This window comes from Ixodes scapularis, unplaced genomic scaffold, assembly GCF_016920785.2.
Source record: "Ixodes scapularis isolate PalLabHiFi unplaced genomic scaffold, ASM1692078v2 PGA_scaffold3__209_contigs__length_174095766, whole genome shotgun sequence".
Classification (NCBI taxonomy): Eukaryota; Metazoa; Arthropoda; class Arachnida; order Ixodida; family Ixodidae; genus Ixodes; species Ixodes scapularis.
In genome coordinates, this window is record NW_024609868.1 from 100,313,288 (window position 1) to 100,336,874 (window position 23,587).

The 23,587-nt window shown below is 43.2% G+C and overlaps 1 protein-coding gene across 1 annotated transcript; it reads right to left on the reverse strand.

The window, feature by feature from the left end:
- Window positions 1-430: 430 nt before the first annotated feature.
- On the reverse strand, window positions 431-14,654 carry LOC121047686 (putative sodium-dependent multivitamin transporter). Its single transcript, XM_040503139.2, has 3 exons — window positions 14,476-14,654; window positions 9,945-10,074; window positions 431-559 (listed from the first exon to the last, which is right to left on the reverse strand). The coding sequence occupies exons 1-3, from the start codon at window positions 14,652-14,654 to the stop codon at window positions 431-433; spliced, it is 438 nt and encodes a 145-aa protein (XP_040359073.2).
- Between the last annotated feature and the right edge of the window lie 8,933 nt (window positions 14,655-23,587).

Genomic DNA, 23,587 nt, shown 5'->3' on the forward strand with positions numbered 1-23,587 from the left:
TATGCAATTTGAAATTTTATAGAAGAAAAAGACATCACAGAGTAAAGAACTTCTTGCATCAATCTGTTATATCTGTCTTCCTGATACTAGACGCAAGCGTGCGGCAGGTTGCTTTTACAGTATTAGTTTATTAAAGTGCGTTTCTCTCAATGTAGGTACTCTCCCTTTCAAACGTTTAGATCGGGGAAGTTTGTTAGCTCGATTAATTTTGAGGTGACACGTTTGATTGCAGGCATAGCTTCAGAAATATCTAGGATTTCGTACAGAAAGCTTTTATAGAAATCACCACAACGATGGAAATTCGCGAAGAATATTGCAGAGTTAACATACATCTTCAGGTTATATTGCACCTAAAATCTGTAAAGTTCTGTCATTGCTCTGAGTATGCTTCTCTAGTTAGTGATTTAGTTTCACGGTGATCCAAAAGGTTTTATTTCAATCGTTCGATAGGCCTGCCATGTTTCAAATACCTTGTGGCCGCCGAGACAATTCCAGCAAGAAAGAGCCCGGAAAATCCTGGATATTGAGTGAGGTGCTTCTTTACGTAGAATGGCAGGAGCTGGAACCAGTTAACCACGGCAACCTTTAGTATGGCACATATAAATGTTTTGGCTTTAAATTACTACTTCAGTTTTTATTTGTTTATTTGCATTGGTTTTACATTGTGCATGTCTATCTAATCCGCGCCTTCTGGTACTGAGGGCAAAGATACGTGCATTAATAAATACTGTCAAGATGAAATCAGCTGATGTTAGGCAAATATGGCTGTTTTTTTTTCCGTGCATTGGGGAAAATCGGCTTATTTTGTATTGTCCTACACTTCAACAATCATAAATGTGAGCAATTTGTGCGGAGAAACAAATGCGACCTAATTTTTATCATAACAAAATTGCCAGCGACATTTTGTTTTAAAGTCCTACAATGCATGAAATGTCGTATTCATGAGCGAGTGTTTCAATTGTTCGGAAGGAATTAAACAGTACACACGACAGTAAAGAACCCATTTTTTAAGAATAAGATTCGCAAAAATGGTGTGTTACGTGACCAGGTACAAATCTAAGTCAAATTTTGAGGTTTTACGTGCTAAAACAATGAAGGATAGCTGGCATGCCCCAGTGAAGAACTGAGAATTTATTTCTACCACATGGAAATCATTTGACGTGCAACCGAAATCTAGATTACAGGGCGCCTTTTCCGCAACAAGCCTTCGTCAGATAGATGGCACTTTGGTGGCAATTCAAATCCACCACCTGGCGATTGGTAGGCCAGCGCTTCGCCTCAAAGCCAGCGAGGCGACTCGCGACCAGGGTGGGAGGATGGAGGAGGAAGCAACAAAATCACACAAAACAGGGCCTTACAGCTGAATGATGTGGCGTCATGCCCAGCTTTGCCGAAAGCCAAAGCTGGGCGCAGATTGTACACGATGCTTGCGCCAACGTTCGGCTTAAACTTGACTCGAAGCCAAGCGCTGACGTTGCGCACGTCTCTAATCTGTGTCCAGCGTTGGCCTTCTCTGATGAAGCCATCCCATTCGGATCTACGGCTTTGTTACCTGGGGGGCATTTCAGGAAGGCACCTGTGAGAGGGGAGAGCACTGCAGGACGGTGAGGAGATGGATTTGTTCAAAGAGTGAGAAGGAAGGGATGAGAAAGAAATGAGGAAACGGGATTCGTGTTTCACTGATCAATAAAAAGGGAGTACAATGGGGATTGAGGAAGATGTTGGGAATTTAAGGTAGGTGTGAAGGGAAGCGAGTTGAAGAAGGAGTGAGGGTTAGGGAGGCATGGGTGGGATCAACAACGCTTAGAAGACAAGGCCGTAGAAATCCTCCGTTGACGTTACAGGCGTCGGCCAACAGACGCTGCGATACAGTATGAAATTGAGAGAATCGCGCGTGGATAACCGTTCTAAGGTCGTGTTTTACGAGACAAATACACGCCCAATTTGATAAAGATCAATCTCTAACAATCATGGGACTCGGAGACACACCGTTTGACGTGCAACCGCAGAAGGCGATCTAGCGCTTCGCGGTAGAACGCAAAAAAATAGGTATATATAAAGTGAGAAAGAAGCTTCGTGTGAAGGACATTTGATAGTCAGAACTTTATTAGATAAATGAAGGCTATAAACAATTATTAAAAGAAAAAACATGCTAAACGGCACACACTAATATTACTGTTTCTCAAAATGCCTCCGGTTTAAAAAAGAGGCTGTAATGTAAGAGTGTAATACGGGCGAAGGGGACAAACAGAAAACGCCTAAAACGCAGCTACTAAATTTTACTGGAAAAATTGTATTATGCAATCTCCTACACACGTCTCTTAGCAAATTTGTATACGCCATCCTGACCATCAGCCAGGGTACAGTACGTCTTGTCCTCCATTTAAATTAACAAACCTCAACTTGTACAAAACAATGTATAACTACCCCCCCCCGCACACACACATATTAACCCCAAGACCGACCCGGCATACGCTAGATGTCTCTCGGCAAATTTGCACTCGCCCCGTGACTATCAGCTATGGTACATCTCGTCTTGACATACATCAAAGCACCGACCCGAACTCGTGAAAGGCAGTGTCCTATCTCCCTCACACATTGACTCAAAGACTGACCCGGCGTACCTCTGGCCATTCGCTCAAAGGATCCTCCTGATGCCTAATAAAACGATATTAAAAATAAGACCATTTTCTTCAAGAGCATCAAAACCTTGGAGGAGGCTTAAGCTTCGTCTTTAAGAGTGTTACGTAATAGCGCCACATACAAGCATATAACAAACTCTATGACGACCTAAAGAACGACATATCGGACGACGTCGAGGATGACATCAAGGGCAGCGTCAAGGATGACGTCAAAAACGACCTTATGAACGACTTCAAGGAAAACGTTTCGAACTACGTCGAGGACGGCGTCTAGGTCGATGCCAAAGCTGACATCCGAGATGACGTCATCTTTGACATCATCCTACTGGACGACATAATGAACGACGTCTAGGATGACCTGTAGGACGACCTGAAGGACAATATCAAGGACGATGTCCTAGAACAGTTTTTCTCAAATGGGGGTCCGTGGGCCAGGGCTGCCAACACGGAAAGTCAAAATTTCCCTAGGGGGCGCCTGAATTTTTCCTATTTCTGCCCAAATTTACCTCGCTTGCCCCAATAATTGTATAATATTAAATATTCATTGCTTTCTAACTTACATCCACTCATACCTAGAGATATATAGCAAATAGCCTTTACGCCACGCGTACGTTTCACAAAAATTGGTTTATTGGGCCAAAACTGTGGCCAAGGCGAATGTGGCGAAGGAAGGTTTCAACTGTCGAATGAATTCCTATCTTCACCATAGATGTTATGCGCATCATCAAAACATTGTAGTGTGATAAAAACTTCATTGGCATTTTTTATTATAGTCAGTCCAAAACAAATCGTGAAGCACAAGGGAGAGTTCCCGGACCCGAACACGCTGAACACGACGCATAGAAAGTACCATTTCGTGCACGGTACTTCACAAACTCGAACTAGCCATGGTAAGATTGTAACTTGGACATGTTAAGTCGGTATCTCCATACACCACTGTATTTATTTTTGTACTCAAGCTTTCTTTTTCGGGAAGGCACATCGGCGCTCTCAGATACTTCGACTTGACTTGTCCTTTCCTCCGTAGGTTTCACGGGGGCGGTGGGGCAATAAAAAACTGATTGGCCGCAAAAATGGTCTTAGTGCTACTTAATCTTGCCAGATGATCGCACAACAAGCCGCCAAACTGCTGAAGGGAAGAACCCAACATAGCCAGAGCCGCTGGCAATGTTATTTAGAGAAATAAGTCATAATTAACCTTCCGAAATTACTGATAAAACGGTGCCAAAAAGTTCCCTGAAACCGGCAGGTTTTCGCTTATTCTACATAGACCTGGATATTAACTCAATCTGGGAAATGTTCCTCGAGTTGGCAGCCCTGCGGCAGACCCAAAAAAGTTTGCGAAGGCATTCTAGGGGTCCGCGAAGACCTGCCTCATCAGTTAGCCATGCAATAAAGGTTGTATTTTTTTTTCTTCAGATTATGAAGAAGCGTTCCAATTTCCGAATGGTTTTTCTCATGTGTACGACGACCGTATAGGTCTGCTTCACACTATTCCCTTAGCTGAATTAGTTTATTAAATCATTATCATAATTAACCTCTACCTTTCCCTTCCCTCACCATGAACGGGGTCCTCCATCATCTCCGCCATCCCAGTGGGTTCGCGCAACATCATTAAATGAGAATCACTGTCCTAGAAGACGACGTCTCTCAAGGACGGCATCGAGGACGACGCTCAGGACTTCAAAACGCGCCAGCCTCGGCTACCGGCGCTCAAGTTCGGTTCACACAGGGGCGTTCAAAATTCTCGCGCGAGGTGATGTGGCTGTGACGTCACATGACTTTGCAACCGAGGCCGCCTTTTCTTGTTGCGCCACCCACGCCGGATGCTCTGCTACACGAGTTACTAGGCCCGCTTCAGACTGGGCAATTTCGCCCACCAACTTGACGTCCCAACTCCAGCAACACGGGCCGCCCGCGTTCACACGCAGTAACCGAATTGGTACGACTTGCCATCATCATCATGAAGTTTGATTTTTCTTACACTATTTAGACGCACAGCTACGCGCTAAAAACGTATTTTTATAGCTTTGAATGGTGTTGAGAATACTAACTCATCTTTCTGAAAAGGTTTATTTCCAAAAACGATTAATTTCAAACCAGAACCAAGGTTATAGCTGTCATCATCACCACCACAGGGGTGTCAGGTGAAAATATCGCGTCCCTGATTGGCTGCAGCCGTTTCAAACGTCTTCGAATTGCTCTGAGTTTCTTGCTCGTTCGAGCCGGACCCGATCTCAGCAATTCGTGTCGATCTAGGGAAAGATAGGGAACAACCCGCCAGCAACCCAGATATTGCTGGAAATGTTGCCCCCTCTGAAGCGGGCCTAAACGCTATCGCGTTAAAAATGACAAAACCAAATGCTTTCGGTTTGCCTCATCATGCGCAATCGAAGGCTGACTGATGGAAACAATCCTGATCGTCCCCTGTGACTAAACTTGCCAAACGCAAAGATCGTTTGTGTTGTGACATGGGGGGAGGGGGAAGCAGAAAGATTGTCGCGAAGATTTCTTTTTTCGCAAACTCGCAGATCCGGTCATCTTCTATAGGAAGTATTCACTGGACGCCATATTTGTGGGTGCTGTTTAGTGCGCATGATCAGAGCAAACTCACGTGAATAGACTGCTAAGCCCAGCACGCTTGATGGTGGGGAAAGCACGTTGCAAAAGAACTGTGGAAGCTCTCCGTCAGCACGCGCTCAGCATTCGTGGACACAGCTATGCCCGCCAGTGAATACTCCCTATACGGTTTTCATTGAAGGGGCGAAAAATTCCTTCCATTCCCTTGTCGCCGAACTAGAGAGGCACGAGAGAGCGCGCGGAGACCACCGTGGTTCATCGTCACCACAAAGATTATCAGCTGCAACCAACATGTTCAATGGACTCTATAAAGCACGGCGGAGGCTTGGAGTAACTTCATTCTAAAGTCAATGCCGTCGAAGTTGAGTCTGATATTGCTGTTATTTCCGCCGATAAAGTAGAATTTATTGAAAACGTACCTGCCGTTCTTTTCATTTCTCATGAAGCCCGACTTGGCTAAATCAGAACCAGCCGAATAGCGTTGTTCTCTTTTGGGCGGATTTTCACTTCGGGCAGTTGTCCCCCCCTCGACGGAATAAGATAGTTTTATGTAGGCTTTTTATGATTAGCTAATCTGAGATTGTTAGACCTTTCCGGAAGTATGTGGTGCCCCCAGTTTCGTCTTTATACATTTTAACGTTCATATGTCGGCACGCGAAATTATCCAAGCGAATAAGAAATTGACGTTGGTTTAACGTTTAGTAATTTCAAGACGCAGAGAAGGTGGATGGAAACAAAACAGGGTTTGTGGTCACCTTTTCCATTCGCTTCATTTTTGCCTATGGTCTGAGCTCTTAACGATGAGAAAGAATGAATCGTGCCGGCTACCAGGATATACGAAGTGTTCGGGCCGGCACGAGCGTACTATCGGGGAAAAATGAAATGCGAACAGAGGAGCGCGTGGCTCGCGGTACAGGCTGCGCCGCCTGGAAGTGAACCTAGGGGCGAGGGTGCGTGGCCTACTTCGATGTGTTCACGCCCCTAGATTGGCGCTCCCCCAGCTTCGGCAGTGCGCCTCTCAGTGCGCTGAAAGCTGTCACCGCTATCTTTGCCTGCTCGGCGAGTGCGGCAAGCTTCTTTGCACCGCACGCGCTGAGCCAGCAAAGATAGCAGTGATAGCTCTCAGCGCACTAAGAGGCGCACTGCTGAAGCTTGGGGAGCACGGAGGGAGGGGCGTGAACGCGTCGGAGTAGGCCACGTACCCTCGCTGCTAGGCTCACTTCCAGGCGGCGCAGCCTGTACCGCGAGCCACGCGCTCCTCTGTTCGCATTTCATTTTTCCCCCATAGTACATCCCAACAGCCCCACAATTTCCAGCGTAGCAAAGGTTCCTGTTTTTTTTTTGTTTTTTTTTTTCGGAAAGGTCGATTCCGCTATGATCAACAAAAATAATAGCAATGTCAAATTGTCAATATTGACGATGCTGTTTTAAGAACGCGATAACTCCAAGCTTCCATAGTACAAAATCAAACTTTTCAACGTCCATTCGAACACGCACCACTGAATTTGTCGTTCAATACTGATAATCCTGACTCTGATTCAAAGGTAGGATCTATAATATTATTTACGTTACTGAATGCGCCTGCACACTACGAACTCTGGCATAAGCCTCTCCTTTGAAAGTATGTCACGGCCGTTTGTGTGAAAATGGAACGCGAACGAGCTTAATTCCGGAGCCTCTAGATTAATTCTTTCGAAAATTGCAAGCTGTGCTGGTCTTCGTTGTAGCTGAGTAGTGAACGTCTCTGCAGGGTCGCAGAAATAGGAGAATGGGGAAGTTGGTGATAAATCCCCCCCTCCAGTGGTGTCGAACGAGAGAGCAATGTGTACAAGGAGCTAAAGGCGGGAGCCGATCGCCCCAGACGGATACCATAGCCTTTTATACGTATAGTTCCCAGACATTTCAAAAAGGTTTAATACGAAATTTGCGAAAGGGAATTCCCCCTTTTTTTACTACCACCACCCTCCCACATCTTTATTTTTCTCTTTCCCGAACAATTTCTGTGACACTTCGTTTCTCAGTCTGTGTTGGTCGCACCTAGCCATCACCATCACAACCAACGTCACTACATACACCGCCTCTGAAAGACCATGGTAGCGCGCACGACATTGTAGGACAGTATAGGAAGATGAGCTCTAAAGCCGCGTACACCGCGCACGGCTCCACGATATCGCAAAGTTCAATCTTCGCCAAGTTTCCGAAGCGAAGATTTTTGCCACAAATAACCCTTTACAAAGTTGTGAAACGTCACATTGTCGTCACCAATCACTTGTAGAAACAACGATCTTCCGACGAGGAAGTCCAGAGTATTTACAGGCGGCCTAGGGACGGTCTAAGCAGCATTGGTTCTAATACGGCATAATAATGTAGGGATGAGTGGACACGACGTCATCTGTGCAGCCGTTCAATCGGCTGGCCCCACGGTGTTGCTCGCACACGCTCCGATGAAGCTCGCTAGAACGTTGCATTTCGCAAGCTCGCTAGAATTTGAGCAGAATTTGAGCACCGAGAGAGTTTGGATGATTGCCATATCGTCCCGCGTGACGCCATTGTCGCGTGAGTCCAATCAGCGCGCATAGCGAACTTCAACCCCAACTTTGTGTTTGGCGAGTTTAGCGACCCCCACGACTCTTTTAGCGCAGTCGCCTTCTCAGCATAACACAACAGTGCAACCCCAGTGAAGCAAACATTTATAGCATTCTTGCACATATTTAGCGATCTCAGATATCGGGGACTTGTTCTTAATAGCGCTCAAGCAATAAAGGAGCTTATCATTTAAGCACTGCTTCTGCTGCCCCACGTACATAAAGCCATAGGCCATGGGAGGAACTGACAGTACAACAGCGACTTCTCTGTGCCGTTTTTGACAATCATGTCTCCCAGCGCTCGAGCTTTGTATTCTAGGCGGTTTTGGAGAGGAGCAATAAAGAGTGAACAGGATGGGGAAAGAGTGGGGAGAGGGATTTGTTAAGTCGCGTGACGTGTATTTTCCGCTCAATTTCGTGAAGAAGCTACATTGGTACGAGGCAGTCAAAAAGTAACCACAATTTTTTTTTCTTGTTAGTATAGATATCATAAAAAGCCTTTTTTTTCAACATAGTCACTTCCTCTCTTGATACATGTGCGCCAACGCTTCACCAATGCATAGATTGTTCCGGGGAATAAAAATCTTGTGGCTAACTTCATAGTTAGGAATGCATTACCGCTTTAAGGTAATCTATATCAAGCTTCTTTCCCCAGGGAGTCTCTTTAAGAGGTCCCGATAGGTAAAAATCACTCGGTGCGAGGTCTGGTCAGTATGGTGGCTGCGGAATGCATTAGAGCCGCAGTCATTTAATTTTTTCCCACTGTCGTACGTGTTGTATGAGGGAGCGCATTGTCCTGATGCAGCAACACCCTTGAGATGAAAAATCCGCGACGGTTTAACCCGATTGCAGGCTTCAAATGAATGTCAATAAGGTTGCAGTATAATGCACTGTTCGCGGTGAGTCCTTTGGGGATGTAATGTTCAACTATTGGGCCTTTATGGCCCCAAAAGACCATGAGCGTTAGCCCACGCACCGTTGGCGTTGTATGAACTTCTTCGGCCTTGGTGACATTGTGTGTCGCCACTCCTTGCTTGCTTGCTTTGTCTCTGTCTGGTCGTAGTGAAACCAGTATTCATGACAGGGGACGCTGGGAAGAAAATTATCGCCCTCGGCTCCGTAGTGTCCCAGTAGTGTCTCACAAGCATCGACACGGCGCTCCTTAAGTTACGGCATAGGTTGTTTTGGTACCCATCTGGCGCATACTTGGTTGTACTGCAGAATATGATGAATAATATGGTACGTAGCGCCTGAACTAACATTCAACTCTTCAGCCACTTTATCGATGGTGACACGACGGTTCCCGTGTATGACCCGTTTTACAGCAGAGATTGTGTCCGGCATTTTTGAAGAGTGAGCCCGGTGGGGGCGAGGTGCGTCCGTCTATTTGGACGATCCACTTTGAAACCTTTTGTGTCACTCGTACACCTGCCGAAGCGATGCCCACGCGTCTGCGTACTGCTTTAGCATCCTTCGATAAATGTCAGCAAGTTTTTCGCCCTCTGCCCCGAAAAATCAAATAACCGAACGCCGCTCCTCCTTGATGCATGCTAACAAGGGGGCGGCTATTTCGAAAGTGCTGTAGTCGTGTGACATTTCCCACCAAGCCGCCAGGCCACCGTGCAGAGCTCCCCCTTCTGGTCGGTCAAACCATATTTCCAGCGCAGCAATCTATCACTAGATTTCATTTTCTGACGGCTAAACTGCGGTTACTATTTGACTCTCCCTCGTATAAAGGTCAAATTACGTCAAATTCCCCGCTAAATTTAGTTAAAACTGAATTGACGTTTAAATCACGACTAAATGTTCACGCTAAATTTAGCTGGGTAATTCAATTGACGTACAGGTCAAGTGACGTTAATTTTACCACTTGCTGTATAGGTCACGTAAAGTAAATTTTCTCGCTAGAGTTAGTGAGAACTGGGAGTTTGGGATTCAGGGGTTCTGTTAAAAAGCAATATTTTTTTTTTAAAGGACACCGTTATTTGTTCGAGAGGGAACGGAGCGTCAAAAGCAAAGCGTTCCCAAGCCAACATTTTTATTTTACTGTACTAAAACGTAACATTGTTAGGAAAACAAGGTTAATCTAGAATTCAACACCTGGAGAGTGTTCATTTATTTGGTAATTATTACCTACCTGGTCGAGTTGCTTGATGTCCCCTAGTAATAGCGGGTCACAGTCTCTGAACCAGTAGATGAGGAAAATTCCCAACGCCGTTAGCACTAAATTGAATAGTGCCCACAGTGCCGTTCCAACTCGAGCACTTCTGCATAAACCAATGGAAACATATCGAGTGAGGCTGCGCTTTCCCTAGTTCTATAGTGAGTGGGGATCTGGCCATTTTATGATGTTGCATCTTTCACCAATCTTCTTTCCTTTATGGTGCACATGTCACCTTTCCAGTACATTTTATTTTAAAACTCTTACAATGCTCATATTCCACTGACGGCCGTGTAGTGAAAATATCTATAGAACTTTGCCCCTAACAACAAACAGCCGGAAAACGATACATTAACTGAATTTCTAAAAAAAAATGGCATGACTGTGCTTTTTTCTTGCAATTTTTCTGAACCAACGATAAGAGAGGATATTCCGTGACCGCCTTTTCTTTCAGATTTGCGCCGGCAAAAACATACAGGCGCATAATGTTCATTGCAATTCAGCGCATTTGTCAATAAGACGAGCGTTACTCCTCCTTCCTTGAAGGAAATAAACTAAATATTTTGTGTTACAGAAAAAAAAAAAACACCAAAAAGGGCCGTAGCGCGCAATTCTGCTGTGAAGGCCTAAGCTTAAACTTAAAGCAAGTATCCACCGCGCCAAAGTAATATTTATAGAAGCTAATGAACTATAAAAGGTGTACTATTAACAGGTTAGCGTTTATTTGTTTGATGGTGCGCCGTTATCATTGGCTTGAAAATGTCCAACGTAGTGCGCATTTGGCCACTGTGAATGTTAGAAATTGCCCAGTAATTGCACTTCTACTGCAATAAAAACCCACAAGACCTCTGCTGGAATTCCTTTAGCTGCACATTAGCAGAAAAATTTGAATATTTGGAACGTAATAAACTAGATATCAACTACCCTATAGCCTTCAACCACGCGTGCACTCTAAAAAAAAGGGAGTAGTACTTCCTCCCTTCAAGAAGGAACTTGCGTGTATCATATATTGCTCTACAATGGGAGGAAATTTCCTCCTAGAAAACGGGACGAAATTTCCTCCCCTAGGAAGGGAGGAAAGTTGCCACCTATTTTTGCTCGTGGACAAAACCTTCCTCCCCTAAGAGGGGAGGAAAATTGCCACCTTTTTTCGCCCAATGGAGGAAACTTTCTCCCCTCATGTAATTCGTATAGCTTCCACCAGATGGCGCTCTAAACAGAAAAAAAAAATGTTGGCGAAGTGCCAATTTGTTTTCCAATGTCCCCCACCCTCGACCGCTACATGGTAAATACACAGACAACAGTGAACACACAGGATACACGAAACACAAGTAAGCACCCTACAACAGCAACAACGTATGATTGAATAGTTGACCTTGTCTCCCGGATACGTTTCTTCATTCTTTCGCCGAATCGTCATTTCAGTGTCATTTCTTGTGCGGGGCTCAGGTTTTTGAAAAAAGAAATAAAATAAATAAATCGCGTGTTCCCCCAAGCCGGTCATGATCCCGACGTTGAAGGACTACAGCGTGTGTCGGACGAAGTCGCTCGCCACAACGCAGTGCTCGGTCCTATCGACTGGATATGCCGTTCTGTTTTACACAGAACTGAAATAAACGCGGCACGGATTACCTCTCGCTGTATGGTACGTACGCTTTATTTCAAGAGTATGTGTTTCTGGCGGAGGTGACGGGGCTAGAAAAGTATAGACGTGTCGACTCCAATAGAGCTGTGGTCTTACCAACTACGCGATCAAGCGAAAAAAGGATTCCACGCTTACGACGATTATTTCTTCTGCGCCCTACTTGTTACTGAAGTTAAAGCAAATGGGCAACCTGCAATGCTGTTTGGCTTGGCGGCATCTAGCGACTGAAGCAAGAAATATTGGGTACCCCTGGGAGTGAGGCTGCATTGTTGAAACGTGAGCTTTTACTCTGGTGGCGCCGCGGCGCTTAGCCTAGTGTCTGAAGCAAGAAATACTGGGTATCCCAGGAAGCCGTGACCGCGTAACGTGCCAGTAGTGCGGAAGCTACGGCCCTGGCGGGCCAATCGGAACGTGACTGCCTATCACCGGAGCGCGCCTCAACTCCGGAGAGGTATCAGGCTTTTCGCTGCGTCATGCTGCAATATGTGTGCGTTGCGCTCGTACACGTCACGCATTTCGAAGCCTTCGGCACGGAATGTGATGCTTATCGTTCACCCTTTGCCAAGTTAACATGAGACAGGGTATAACCGTGCGCTCTCACTCTGCTGGCGCCGCCTGGCTGATGCAGGTTGGCTCTAGGCAGGCGAGCTGGTTAAGGATAGATAGTTTCGAGTCTGTCTGCCCTTTTTTTGTTCCCTCGCTCCAGGTTCACTATGTCTACTTGTCATGTAGCAAGAAACGCGACGAAAGCTGTCGTACTTGCTATGCCAGTGATAAGTCGCCACCTGTACGTATCGCAGCTGCAAGGTTTCATCCACAATGAATAAGCCCGATCTCGAAGCGGGCATGCGGCGTGATTCTTGCGAGACGCACATCGCGCTACGCGCCTCGCTTTTTTTTTTTTTTTTTTCTTAAAGTAGTAAATTTCCGCTAGCCCCCGCAGCTCCACTTTTTCTCTCCTAGCACCACGCATGGGCAGTAGTGGGATTGCTCAAGGTGACGGTACCCAATCCCTCAAGTTGCCGTCACCGCCATTGAACATGTTCGCGGCGGCAGCGGCGGTTCGACCGCCGCTGCCGCCGCGAACATGGGGCAGGAATTTTCGTCCCTTTTTCAAGCGCCACCAAGTGGCGCTGCATCTAAACCGGTGAAATGGAGGAACGGGTGCGATTTCCTCCCTTCCGTAGGCGACAGGGAGGAACATTGCTTTTTCCTCCATTTCTCCTCCCTTTTTTTTAGAGTGTGTTTGACGAACATTTTCTATTTATTTAAATGTTTATATATATATATATATGTGTGTGTGTGTGGTTTTCTGTGCCATGAAACGTCCTCAAGTTCCTATTAATTTACTATTTTTATAAAAGATTTTTTGATCACTAATATAAATTACATCGACATTGTTATGAAAAATGAATATCAATTTTTGAAAGCGGCTCTAGAATATTTTTTTTTACCCGGTATTGTGTTTGGTAATTGTCAAATAGACATAACGTTTCTCTGGGTTTAGTATATTTCTGATGACTGCTAAATTATCTAGACATTGATTACGAGGCGAATACCTCTGACTTATATAACAAAGTCAACAATTTATGAGCAGACGTTTCGTCTCCTATGCGGGAGACATCACCAGTGCTAATGAGCTACAAGGGGTGTACTATTAACAGGTTACCGTTTATTTTTTTGATGGTGCGCCGCTATCATTGGCTTGAAAATGTCTAACGTAGTGCGCATTTGGCCACTGTGAATGTTAGAAATTTCTCAGTAACTGCACTTCTACTAAAATAAAAACCCGCAAGACCTCTGCTGGAATTCTTTTAGCTGCATATTAGCGGCAAGATTTGAATACTTGGAACGTAATAAACTAGATATAAACTACCCTATAGCCTTCAACCACGCGTGATTGACGAACACTTTCTATTTATTTAAATGTTTATGTATATATATATATATATATATATATATATATATATATATATATATATATATATACATGGTTTTCTGTGCTATGAAACGTTCTCAAGTTCCTGGTAGTTTACTGTTTTTATAAAAGATTTTTGATCACTGATATAAATTACATTGACATTGTTATGAAAAATGTACGCCAAATTTCGAAAGGGGCTCTAAAAATATTTTTTTTTTTTACCCCGTATCGGGCTTGCTAATTCTTAAATAGTCATAACGCTTCCTTGGGTTTAGTATAATTTTGATGACTGCTAAATTATCTAGACCTTGATTACGAGGCGAATACCTCCGACTTATATAGCAAAGTCAACAATTTATGAGCAGACGTTTTGTCTCCTATGCGGGAGAAATCACCAGTGCAGCGTCGGAAGGACCCGGCTAGCTACCAGCGACCAAACGCCCTCTCTTTGTCCTTTCTCTTCATCCGTAGTGTTGGTTCATCCATAGTTTGTTCAGTTTTCGCATGGACATTGATTGGCAATAAAATAATTATATATCTATAAAAGCCTACCAAACCATTTTTTATGTTAAGAAAATTGTAGTTCGCTCTGCAGCTTAGGTTCACAGTGATACAGAAGCGTTTTATTGTAGTCATCTGTGAGGCATCGTAATGCTGCATAGAAACTAGCGTTACTAAAAGATGCAAGCACAAGTTACAGAGCGAAATGACCGACCTTCCTATCGCTCGTGCATATCAACGCGTATCAGTTTCAGCCTTAAAAAAAAAAAAAGTGCGTTGATGTTCTTATTAATTTTTGCCCTGGTGAAAGCTGGCAGTCTGACGCCCCTTGGTAACGATTTTTTTTCTTCAGCCTTTCTTCTACAAAACAGAACCATGTGTTTTCTACTGACGGAATAAATTTTTAATGTTCGTGCACACAACTAGACAGAAATTAATACCTTTTTGCTTCTTCGAGTGTCCTGGCTGCCAGATATCTCTGAACAACCATTTGATCCATACCAAATCGGTAGAGATGAATCGGCAGTATTCCTAATAAACATGACCAGATGTTCTCATCCTTCGTGAAGTCCAATGCAGTGCTGGGGAGAACGCAAAATACCAGAATTAGCCAAAACATACTTACAGCTATAAGCAAAGAACAAGAAATCACGTCTTTAGCAACTCTCATTGTATACCTCACTATTATTTCTTTTTCACAAAGTTGGGATTCGTTAATAGTAATCCGCAGCCATCTCGGTGACATATTATTCTACTTTGTTAAATATTCATGCATGAGCATTAACACCCGTCCTTTGTTAGGAATTTGGGAATACAGCCGGCTCTTCAAAATATCCCTTTCGGCAATTGGGTTAATTATTAAAGTAGAATTCGAACAAAGTACGATATATTTCGGAAATGTTTACCTCTTGGAAATTGCTTTGTTTTTGATAATTTCTGATACAAGGTTGGCACTTTATCATCTAAAAGCTTTAATGTACGTGAGCAGTCGTTATTCAGCTCCGCACTCATTTTGTACAAAAGTTTATGAGAACAGGTGGCAGAAAAAATAAAACCCAGTACCTCTGGATTCCAGAGAACGAATCGGCACTCGACGTAATTCGAAATGATGAGTAATAAAATTCTCCAAACCTTTCCTTTCATACACGTGGTCCTACGCATCATTCGTTTCGTGTGATATTTATCGCGAAACGATGATCGTAGGTCCTATATTATGGTCCTATTTTATTGGGCAATGTTAATAAAGTAGACATAGCTTTTTTTGTATATGAATCGCTAAGATGAGAACTGAACATACATTCCACAAGAATATTAATAGAAATAACTGAGAAGATGCAATCGAGCAGGTGAACTTGGAACATCTTGAACACCCAAGCCCAGGAACAGAAAGTGGACAACAAACACATCCCGCTTTTAGTGAGTGTCTTCTCCAGTTTTTGTTCCTAGTCTTAGCTAGGTGTTCAAGATGTTGAAGATTAAATCGGGCGTTACAAACTAAAGGTGTGAGAATATGGAAATTTCAGCCCTGATTAGATTCGAAGGGTATGGTACCAAATAGTGTCGAAAACGTTGAATGTCGAGTAAATATCTAATTCCACACTGTTTGCTCGTAAAACAAAAAATAATAAAAAAAACGTTCACATGCTTTTTTTTTGCAAGAGGTTTTAACGAAGGGCGGCTAAGATGAATAAAAAGGTTGCTGGCGACGAAGCTGAAAAATGTGCTCACATCACACAGACACGCGTAAACACCGTAGGCACACAGGCTTCAAAGTGTGCTGCCTGGATGTACAGATAGGGCTGAACCGTTTAAATCCAGACGTGCAATAACTTTCGTTGTTAAGGTCCCTCATTTCGCGCATTATTCTGTGTCGCTTATAAAATGACGAACAGAAAGCGAGATGTTCCTGACGGTGCTTTTATTTTTAGTTATTACAAAAACAAAGTAGATTGAATTTTGATGTACCCCTCAACTCTAAGTGAATTTTCTGAGTCACGAGCGCTCTGATGTAATCTAAATAATTATTGAAGAGCTTCTAGTCCGCCCCCCCCCATTGTTAAATACTTCTCCTCTGATTACCCCCCCCTCCCCCATCGCAACTGCATGTGTATATTCTTGCCGAAGGTTCGTAGGTTTATGTTTTATGTACTACTACCACCATTGCACCAATGAAAAGCAACACATATACCCTCCGACAGAATAAAATATGGTATACAGCAGCTGTATCCCACGCGCATGACGAGAGTGCGACACAGGAGGTAACAAAACGGATGCAGTGAGTACCGCACTTTGTACGTGTAGATTCGCCCATGTGTGTGCTTCGATGTCAATCTCGCTCAAGCAAAACTCTAAAAGAATTTCGGACTTAATTATAACACGGAAGTTGCATAGTTCAAAGTGGTTTTGAAGACGTGAAATAGTTACTTGAAATATTTGCCCGCCTGGAAATTGTTAGCTTTCAAGGTGCCGGAATTCAAGGGTTAGCGTAAATAAAGTGTTCAACAATATATGCAATACGTTTAAAATGACCGGATTTTATGAGGGTGACTCACCGTTTGGCTCTAACTTGGCATGCAAAAATGACGGGTTATGTTTTATCTCGAATGGTTAACAACCTATTTTAACGTCGAAAATGTTTCATGAGCTCTACCTTAGTCGACATTTAGAAAAAAGCAACGTCTCCTTCACAAATATTAAGTTAAAAAGAACTTTTTTTTATTCTCAATATTTTTAGTAATCCTAAATGTGTGAGCTCAGCTCATATAACCTAGGCCAAAGCATCGCCGAAAAAAAAAATTTCACCGGTCTTTTCCCAGGGCTGAACATATTAGTAGGCTCATTTCATTCATTCCAAGCGCACACAAAATCTCAGTGATAATTGATTTATACACGAAATATGTTTATAGAAGGAAGTTCTGTCTTGAATAATTTAAAATCAATAATGGCGAATCGGGTTGGCCGATAAATGACGCTATTTGGCCGGTGTTGAATAGTAAGCAGAGCTGTGAACTATGTTTATGCTTTGAATCAGGTTATATGCAACTACGACATAACTTCTTAAAAAGGAGCTCGAGTTCTTTGTTTGTTCTTTTTTCTGTAGAAGCTTGTTTTTAATGGGCATACCGTTTGTTCGGCTTTAGTCAAGAAAGATGTCCAGTTCTAGATGGCAAGACGTCCTCGTAAACAAGCAGCAATAGAAATCCACAGGCACTCTTTTCTCTTAAAGGCTCGTACTCGGGCCCTCACCACTCTCATTATATTTGACCAATGAAGATAGTTAATCCCGGGGAGATTCCGAACTTTACTATTATTGCTATATTTAGGCGCCTTGTACAATATAGTTTAAGAACCGCGGCGCAACTTTGGGTGTAGGATACGCAATACAACAATTATTGTTTAAAAACTTTGTCTGACGGCGCCCCCTTGTATCTGCGTCAAGCCGCAGAAAAAAAGCAGTATTACAATGTTTAATTGAATTTTTAATATTGAAGTTGGCCCCCCATGAGCGCAATTCCAGATTTGAAGGATTTCTAGAAAGCGCAGACTGAGTTATTACCAAAAATGAACGATCTAAGAATCCCCATGGGTGACCGCTTAGGAGTAGTCAAGTTCCTTCAGAGAAGGTTCGGAGTTTTTCTGACATTTAAGAGAAATCTTGCCCAATTCTTGGTAAAACGTTTTCTTCTTTTTTATCTTCAGCTATGATATTGCTAAAAGAATTTGAGTAAATTATTAAGAAAAATAGTTATGTTACATATTACTTCAGTTTTATAAGAGATGGTGCAATGTTTCACATTTTGTTTATATAATTTCAATAAGTGCAAAGCTACACTTTAAATATGTATTAGTCAATGTCTCAAACGTCTTACTAATATAGAGGATTCGGAGCATAAGTAATGCAATCATACTCAGCAACGAAGTATCCAACATCAAAGTCGCTGAGAGGGCGAAGTTTAAAAATTCCACTTTGGGAATCATAGATTGCTTTCACGATGATCGCAGTTGGCGCAAATATAGTAATGATGGCTTGAATACTGTCCGTCCAAACAACTCCTCTCAGTCCTCCCTAGAAAACAAAAATTGTCTTTATGTCACATCAGTATACTGTATAACCCTTAGTTTTCGCAAATTCAGCGCCTTGGAAAATTCTCCAAATTTAGAGAGCGCGATTATTAATTCATTGTCTTGCGAGGCGAATTCCAGTCTATAAAATTTACAAAGCTTAATGGCCGCGTTGCCCGATGTTCAAACAATAAAATTAAGGCAGCAAGAATAAAGGATATTATAGTAGATTGTTCTCAAACGAAAGGAGTAAATAACTGATATCCCACATGCAAAGATTAAGTCAAGGGGAGTACGCTTAGTGGGTTGCGAGTGCTTAGTTAGGATGTTTGTGTTGGTTTCCTCTATGTGCTTTCTTTCCTTTATTCGCAAGCTTTAAGGAATTATACAAAACGATTCTCAACCAGTTGCAATTTTTTAAAAGCAGTTTAAATAAATTAGATTGAAACCAGTTGCAAAAATTCAATTGAAATTCAATTGCGATTTTTTATTGAAACTAAATAGCAAAAGTTATATTGAAACGCTATTGCCAAAATTCAATTGAAATGCAATTGCTAAAAATTCAATTAAGACTCAGTGGCCAATACCCTGGTAGGGTTCAATGGGGACTCAATAGAAAAAGTCAATTGAGCTTCAATTGAGACTGAATGCAGTCTATTGAGTGAGTCCTTTACACTTTAAATTGAAGCTCAATTCAATTTTTTGTAAGGTTCATTTGCCAATAAAAATGGCGACAAAGGAATCACAAAAAAAAAAAAAACATGAACATAAAATTCCTGCCGCGCATTTTGTAGACTGTCAATAACTTGAATGGAAATTTCTAAGGATGGATTTGCTACCTCCGGGATATTGAGCAAATATTTCCCTGAGGTCAACATGGAAGGCGCAACCAACGTTACTTGATCAACTCAGTTGGCAGACTCTCACGGAGAGCGTGATCCCTTCTAAGACACGCGCTGACACACATCAGTTTCCGCTGATAACCCCTAGATTCGGAAATGCTGTTTGAAGCGTCAGCCTTCCAGCGTCATCCTTCCTTCCAGCTAGCGCGGCGGCCGTGTTTTGAACTGTTGTTCCAAGATGCGCCGCATCGAGAAAGAAGGTCGGCGCTTCAGGTTTCAGGGTTTTTTTTTTTCAGGTTTCAGGTTTTATTGTGCGTTGATCAAAGGTAAATACATTAGAAATATTACAGAAGGAGGTCCCAGAGTCAGAGACTGGAAAGGGACCTCCTGTTAATGGTAGCAATAATAATAAAACAAATTTACAGCAGTCAGAATAGAAAATAAATTATGACATGAATAAGTGAAACACAGAACTAATTGCAGTGATATAAAATGAACAGAATAACAGTAAGTTAAACACTCATAATAATTATAAACTTATAAATAAAATAACACTGAATAAACAGAGCAAGGTTATAACAGTTGGAATTGCAAATAAATTTTGAGAATAAGTGAAATGCAGTACTAATTACAATAATATGAGACAAAACGGCAATTATCAAAAAGAGAGATACACAATGACGTCACGAACAGCGTTAGCCTGGCTGAGGGTTACGAGAAGGGACTACGCTCTCCGTTGGAGTTTGTTAGCCAGCTGAGTTGATCGAGTAACATTGGGCGCGACGGACGTAACATCCGTTCATTTCTACCAGATCGCCTGCTACATGTGGCGCATAATTCTGTGGTGCAGAGTTCTGTTAAGTGAGAATATCGTGTTAGGAAAAGGGGATTCGTTAGACTCATTTAAAAAGTTCTGGTGCTTTGCGCTCATTGTTCAAAGGGCACTGTTTTTTACTCCGAAATTCCCGCTTGATCCTTAAACAAACAAACGATATTCGCTTTACATGCAACATTATTATGATAAAGATTAGATGTTCAGGTTTGTTCTAACATTAAAACAGATTATGATGGGATCCGGGTTTACTGCTTACGTCTCTGAAAAGAAAAATGAGAGATGAAAGAAAACATCGGTTTACAGACAGCGCTTTTGCACTTACTGGAAATTTAATACGTAAGGTTATGTAAAATAACGATTTTTCCCTTCGCTAGCCTTCTTTCTATCTTTCTCATGGCTTTTGTTAAGATTGGTTCGATCGTCAGTGATTTCTCACGCGCGGCGATTGAAGAAACTCTTGACGGTGATAAAGCGAATTCACGATGTAGAAGAAAAGACAGGGTAAGGTTAACTATACTTTGTTTCAGTTGAGGTCCGAGCGCGGCCGATGTTATGAGCCGAAGGGCTTATAAAACAGCGAAAGAGGCACAACGTCATGGCGTGGTCTCTGCAGTTGATAGGACCAGCCGGTATTAGCCGTCTGTGCTTGTTCTTCCGTCGGCTAGTCCGATTAAGCGCAGAGAGCACGCCATGACGTTTCGCTTTTCGCGTTGTTTGATTGGCCCTTCGGTTTATAACATCGGCCGCGCTCCGACGTAAAGTGAAATGAAGTATAGACTTACTGTTTCAGCTGTTGCTGAAAAAACATTTAAATATAGATAGCTCTATATTATTCCATTTATTGACGCGCGAAATACTATTAAAATGTTATTGAAGCCCACATTGAAGCCCACAAAATACCGGCGACCACCTTGATGTTTTCCGGGAGACTGGTCTCCAAACGATTGCTTACAAGAGCTGTGTAGAAGGTTCCTGTGAGCCCAATCGCCAGGCAGTTCCACAAGAACGGGATCTGAAAAACTGCAATCATATTTAAAGGTAAATACAGATATTTGACCAGTGTTGCTATGTTTCAGAGGCAAAAGAAAAAAAAAAAAAACCTGCTCACTTGTTGACATTGCCATGGCTGCTGCGCAGATCGTTGCTGCTCCCTGGCTTTGCTGTAATTAGATTTTCTTGTTTTACTTCAAATAATTCCATAGTTTCGTATTCAATACTAATTAGCTGGTATGTAGTGTAAACTCCAAGAGATGGATTATGTCCATTCTAAAGGGCAAAGGGCTACAGGTCATGTAACAGAATGTGAGCTGTTTTTCCAGCACCAAATGCATTTCTAAAAAAGGCACTTCTGTTGTATAGCCCTCCTGAATAAAACTCTCGGATGCAGCAAGACAGCGCACGATTAAAATACACCGCTAGAAAACTAATGCAATAAAAAGTGATTGCGAACTTTATTGAAGCAAATTTAAGGTGCACAGAGCAGTTAGTAATTTCTAGCCTCTTTTAAAATAGGCCACGTAACATGTTATCTTGAAAAGACAATCTAGTTAGTACAACTAAATGTTACATATAGGTAACCGTGGCACGTGATACCAGAATTCAGACGAAAAATATAAAGCTAGCCCGAACCACGTACACACACAAAGAAAGTAAAAGGACATCTAAGCAATTCTTATGAGTTGTGAATTCGAAGACATTCTTGGCGCCGTGAGGAGCAGAAGCGGCCCCACCACCAGCAGGGAGTGCGGAGGTGCGCCGCTCAGACCGCCCTCGCTCGCTGGTGACTGCTGCGCCGCTGCGTGAGGCAGCGGCGGGAGTGCGAAGCTCGGCGCGGCGCGTGCTGAAATCACGCGTCTTCTTTTCATCGACATCGCTCTAGCTGCGGGTACCGGTTAACGACGTTAGACCTAAAATCGTAAAGTTAGGCCTACCTATAGGCCTAACATCAGGCAAGCGCATACCGGCGCCCTCCCGACACGTCAAAGAGCTGAGCGTACCGCTTGACGACGTTAGACCTCAAAGCCAACGTTGCTAGAACATCTCAATTGGGAGACTGCCATAGAACCTGCTCTGAGAAAGTGTCACCGATCCGTACACCAGAACCCAGGTAACGGCGATCGCAACGCAGTGATTTTTCCCGCAAAGGTCACTCGAGGAACTGGCGGCTGTATCGGTTAGGGACGCATTCGACAGCGTCTGCTGTCACGGTCCTATTTTAGCTTTAATCGACCATTTTGGCGCCGAAATATATACGGTGGAAAGGTTATCAGGCATGTCAACCCCGCGTCTCCCAAGCGGACGCGCAGCGAATTACAATCGAAGTTAGGTAGCGCTACCTGAAATCACCGCTGATACACGGCTGTATAAAAACAAGATTAATGGACCTTTTCCAAGAAGCGTTCTGCGCACGCGCGAGCGCCCGATGCCGAGCGGCGGAAGTCCTGTTCATTTCGAGCTGTCAATGATTTTTAATCTGTTGCGTTATAAGCACTACAGGAAAAGCTCTGTCCTACGAAACAACGCTGCGTTAAATACCCGATGCGCCTTGCTGACCTGGGCATAAAGAGGAGCCTTGTTCTGTGGACGCCTGTCTTGAATAAATAGCTCTAAAAGTTGCTATCGCTCTATGCAATCTCAAAACGGGATTTCCGTCGTACTAAATCTAGGTTATTAATATAATTTCGTCCGGAAACGCAGTGTCATGCTCTTTTGCATCGCTTGTTTTCTTGTTTCTCTTTTGCTATTGTTGATGTATTCTGTAGTGGTAAGCGCCGATCACCCAAGACTTTGTGTATAAATCTGCATGCGTCCGCAATAAACCCAGTCGTTGTTCCGCCACCTCCAGACGTCTTATTTGCTAGCGGCGGTCTTGAGGCCACGTTACGGTAAGAGGTGCGATGAGTACAGACCCACGCACGACAGAAGATGAGTATTCCGTCAAGGTGACGACGAGGCGGATATAACCTCGCGAGGGAGGACGACGCTGAACCATCAACTGCCACACCTCGACGACGCGCAAGATAAGGGGAACGCCAGCCTAGTGAAACTCGAAGCATATTTTGAAGGAAATGAATTATGCAATAAATGTAAGGATGTAAACGAGCTCGTCTACATTAAATATGATTCAAAATCCCCGAGAGTGCAGGTAGCAATATGCACACTAAAAAGTCTAAAGCACAGCTGGAAATTTATTTTCCAAAACCTAGCTAAATAAAAAAAATAAATAAAAACACGAAAAAAAGGGGAACGGAAAACCTCAAGAAGACCTTTTTCCACGCATGTACACTCCGAGAGTTAGCACGACAATAACTGCCTCCGCGACATCAACCTCCTCTCGTATCTTTGAACCTGTCACCCTTGCCCAAAAGGTACAAACCTATTTTCTTCCCGGAAACTTGTAGACAGTTCAAGGACAGCACTTTCCAAGGCCTAAGAAACCGCCGAAGTGCCTTGCCCAAGCCAAACAAAGGCTTATGACTGCGTTTCCGCGCCGTAGTATTGAAAGCGATTCTTTTATCAAACGTTTGTGGTCAACTTTTTCCCGTTCTTCCACTGATGTCAAATTCCACAACGGTATACAATTGTTACATTCGGCCAGATGTTTTCAAAACTTCAGAGTACGGGTCTTGATCTTTATACAGCGCTTATGTTCCATCAAAGCTTAGTTTGTCCAGTGTAACAAAGGCCACACAAAAAGGGTAACTGATCAATGACACCTGACACGCAATCCACTTTTTTTTTTTTTGCATAAACTAAAATTGTTAAAATGATGTGACGGCGGACGCTAAGAAAAGAGCTATGTTGGTGGCAGGT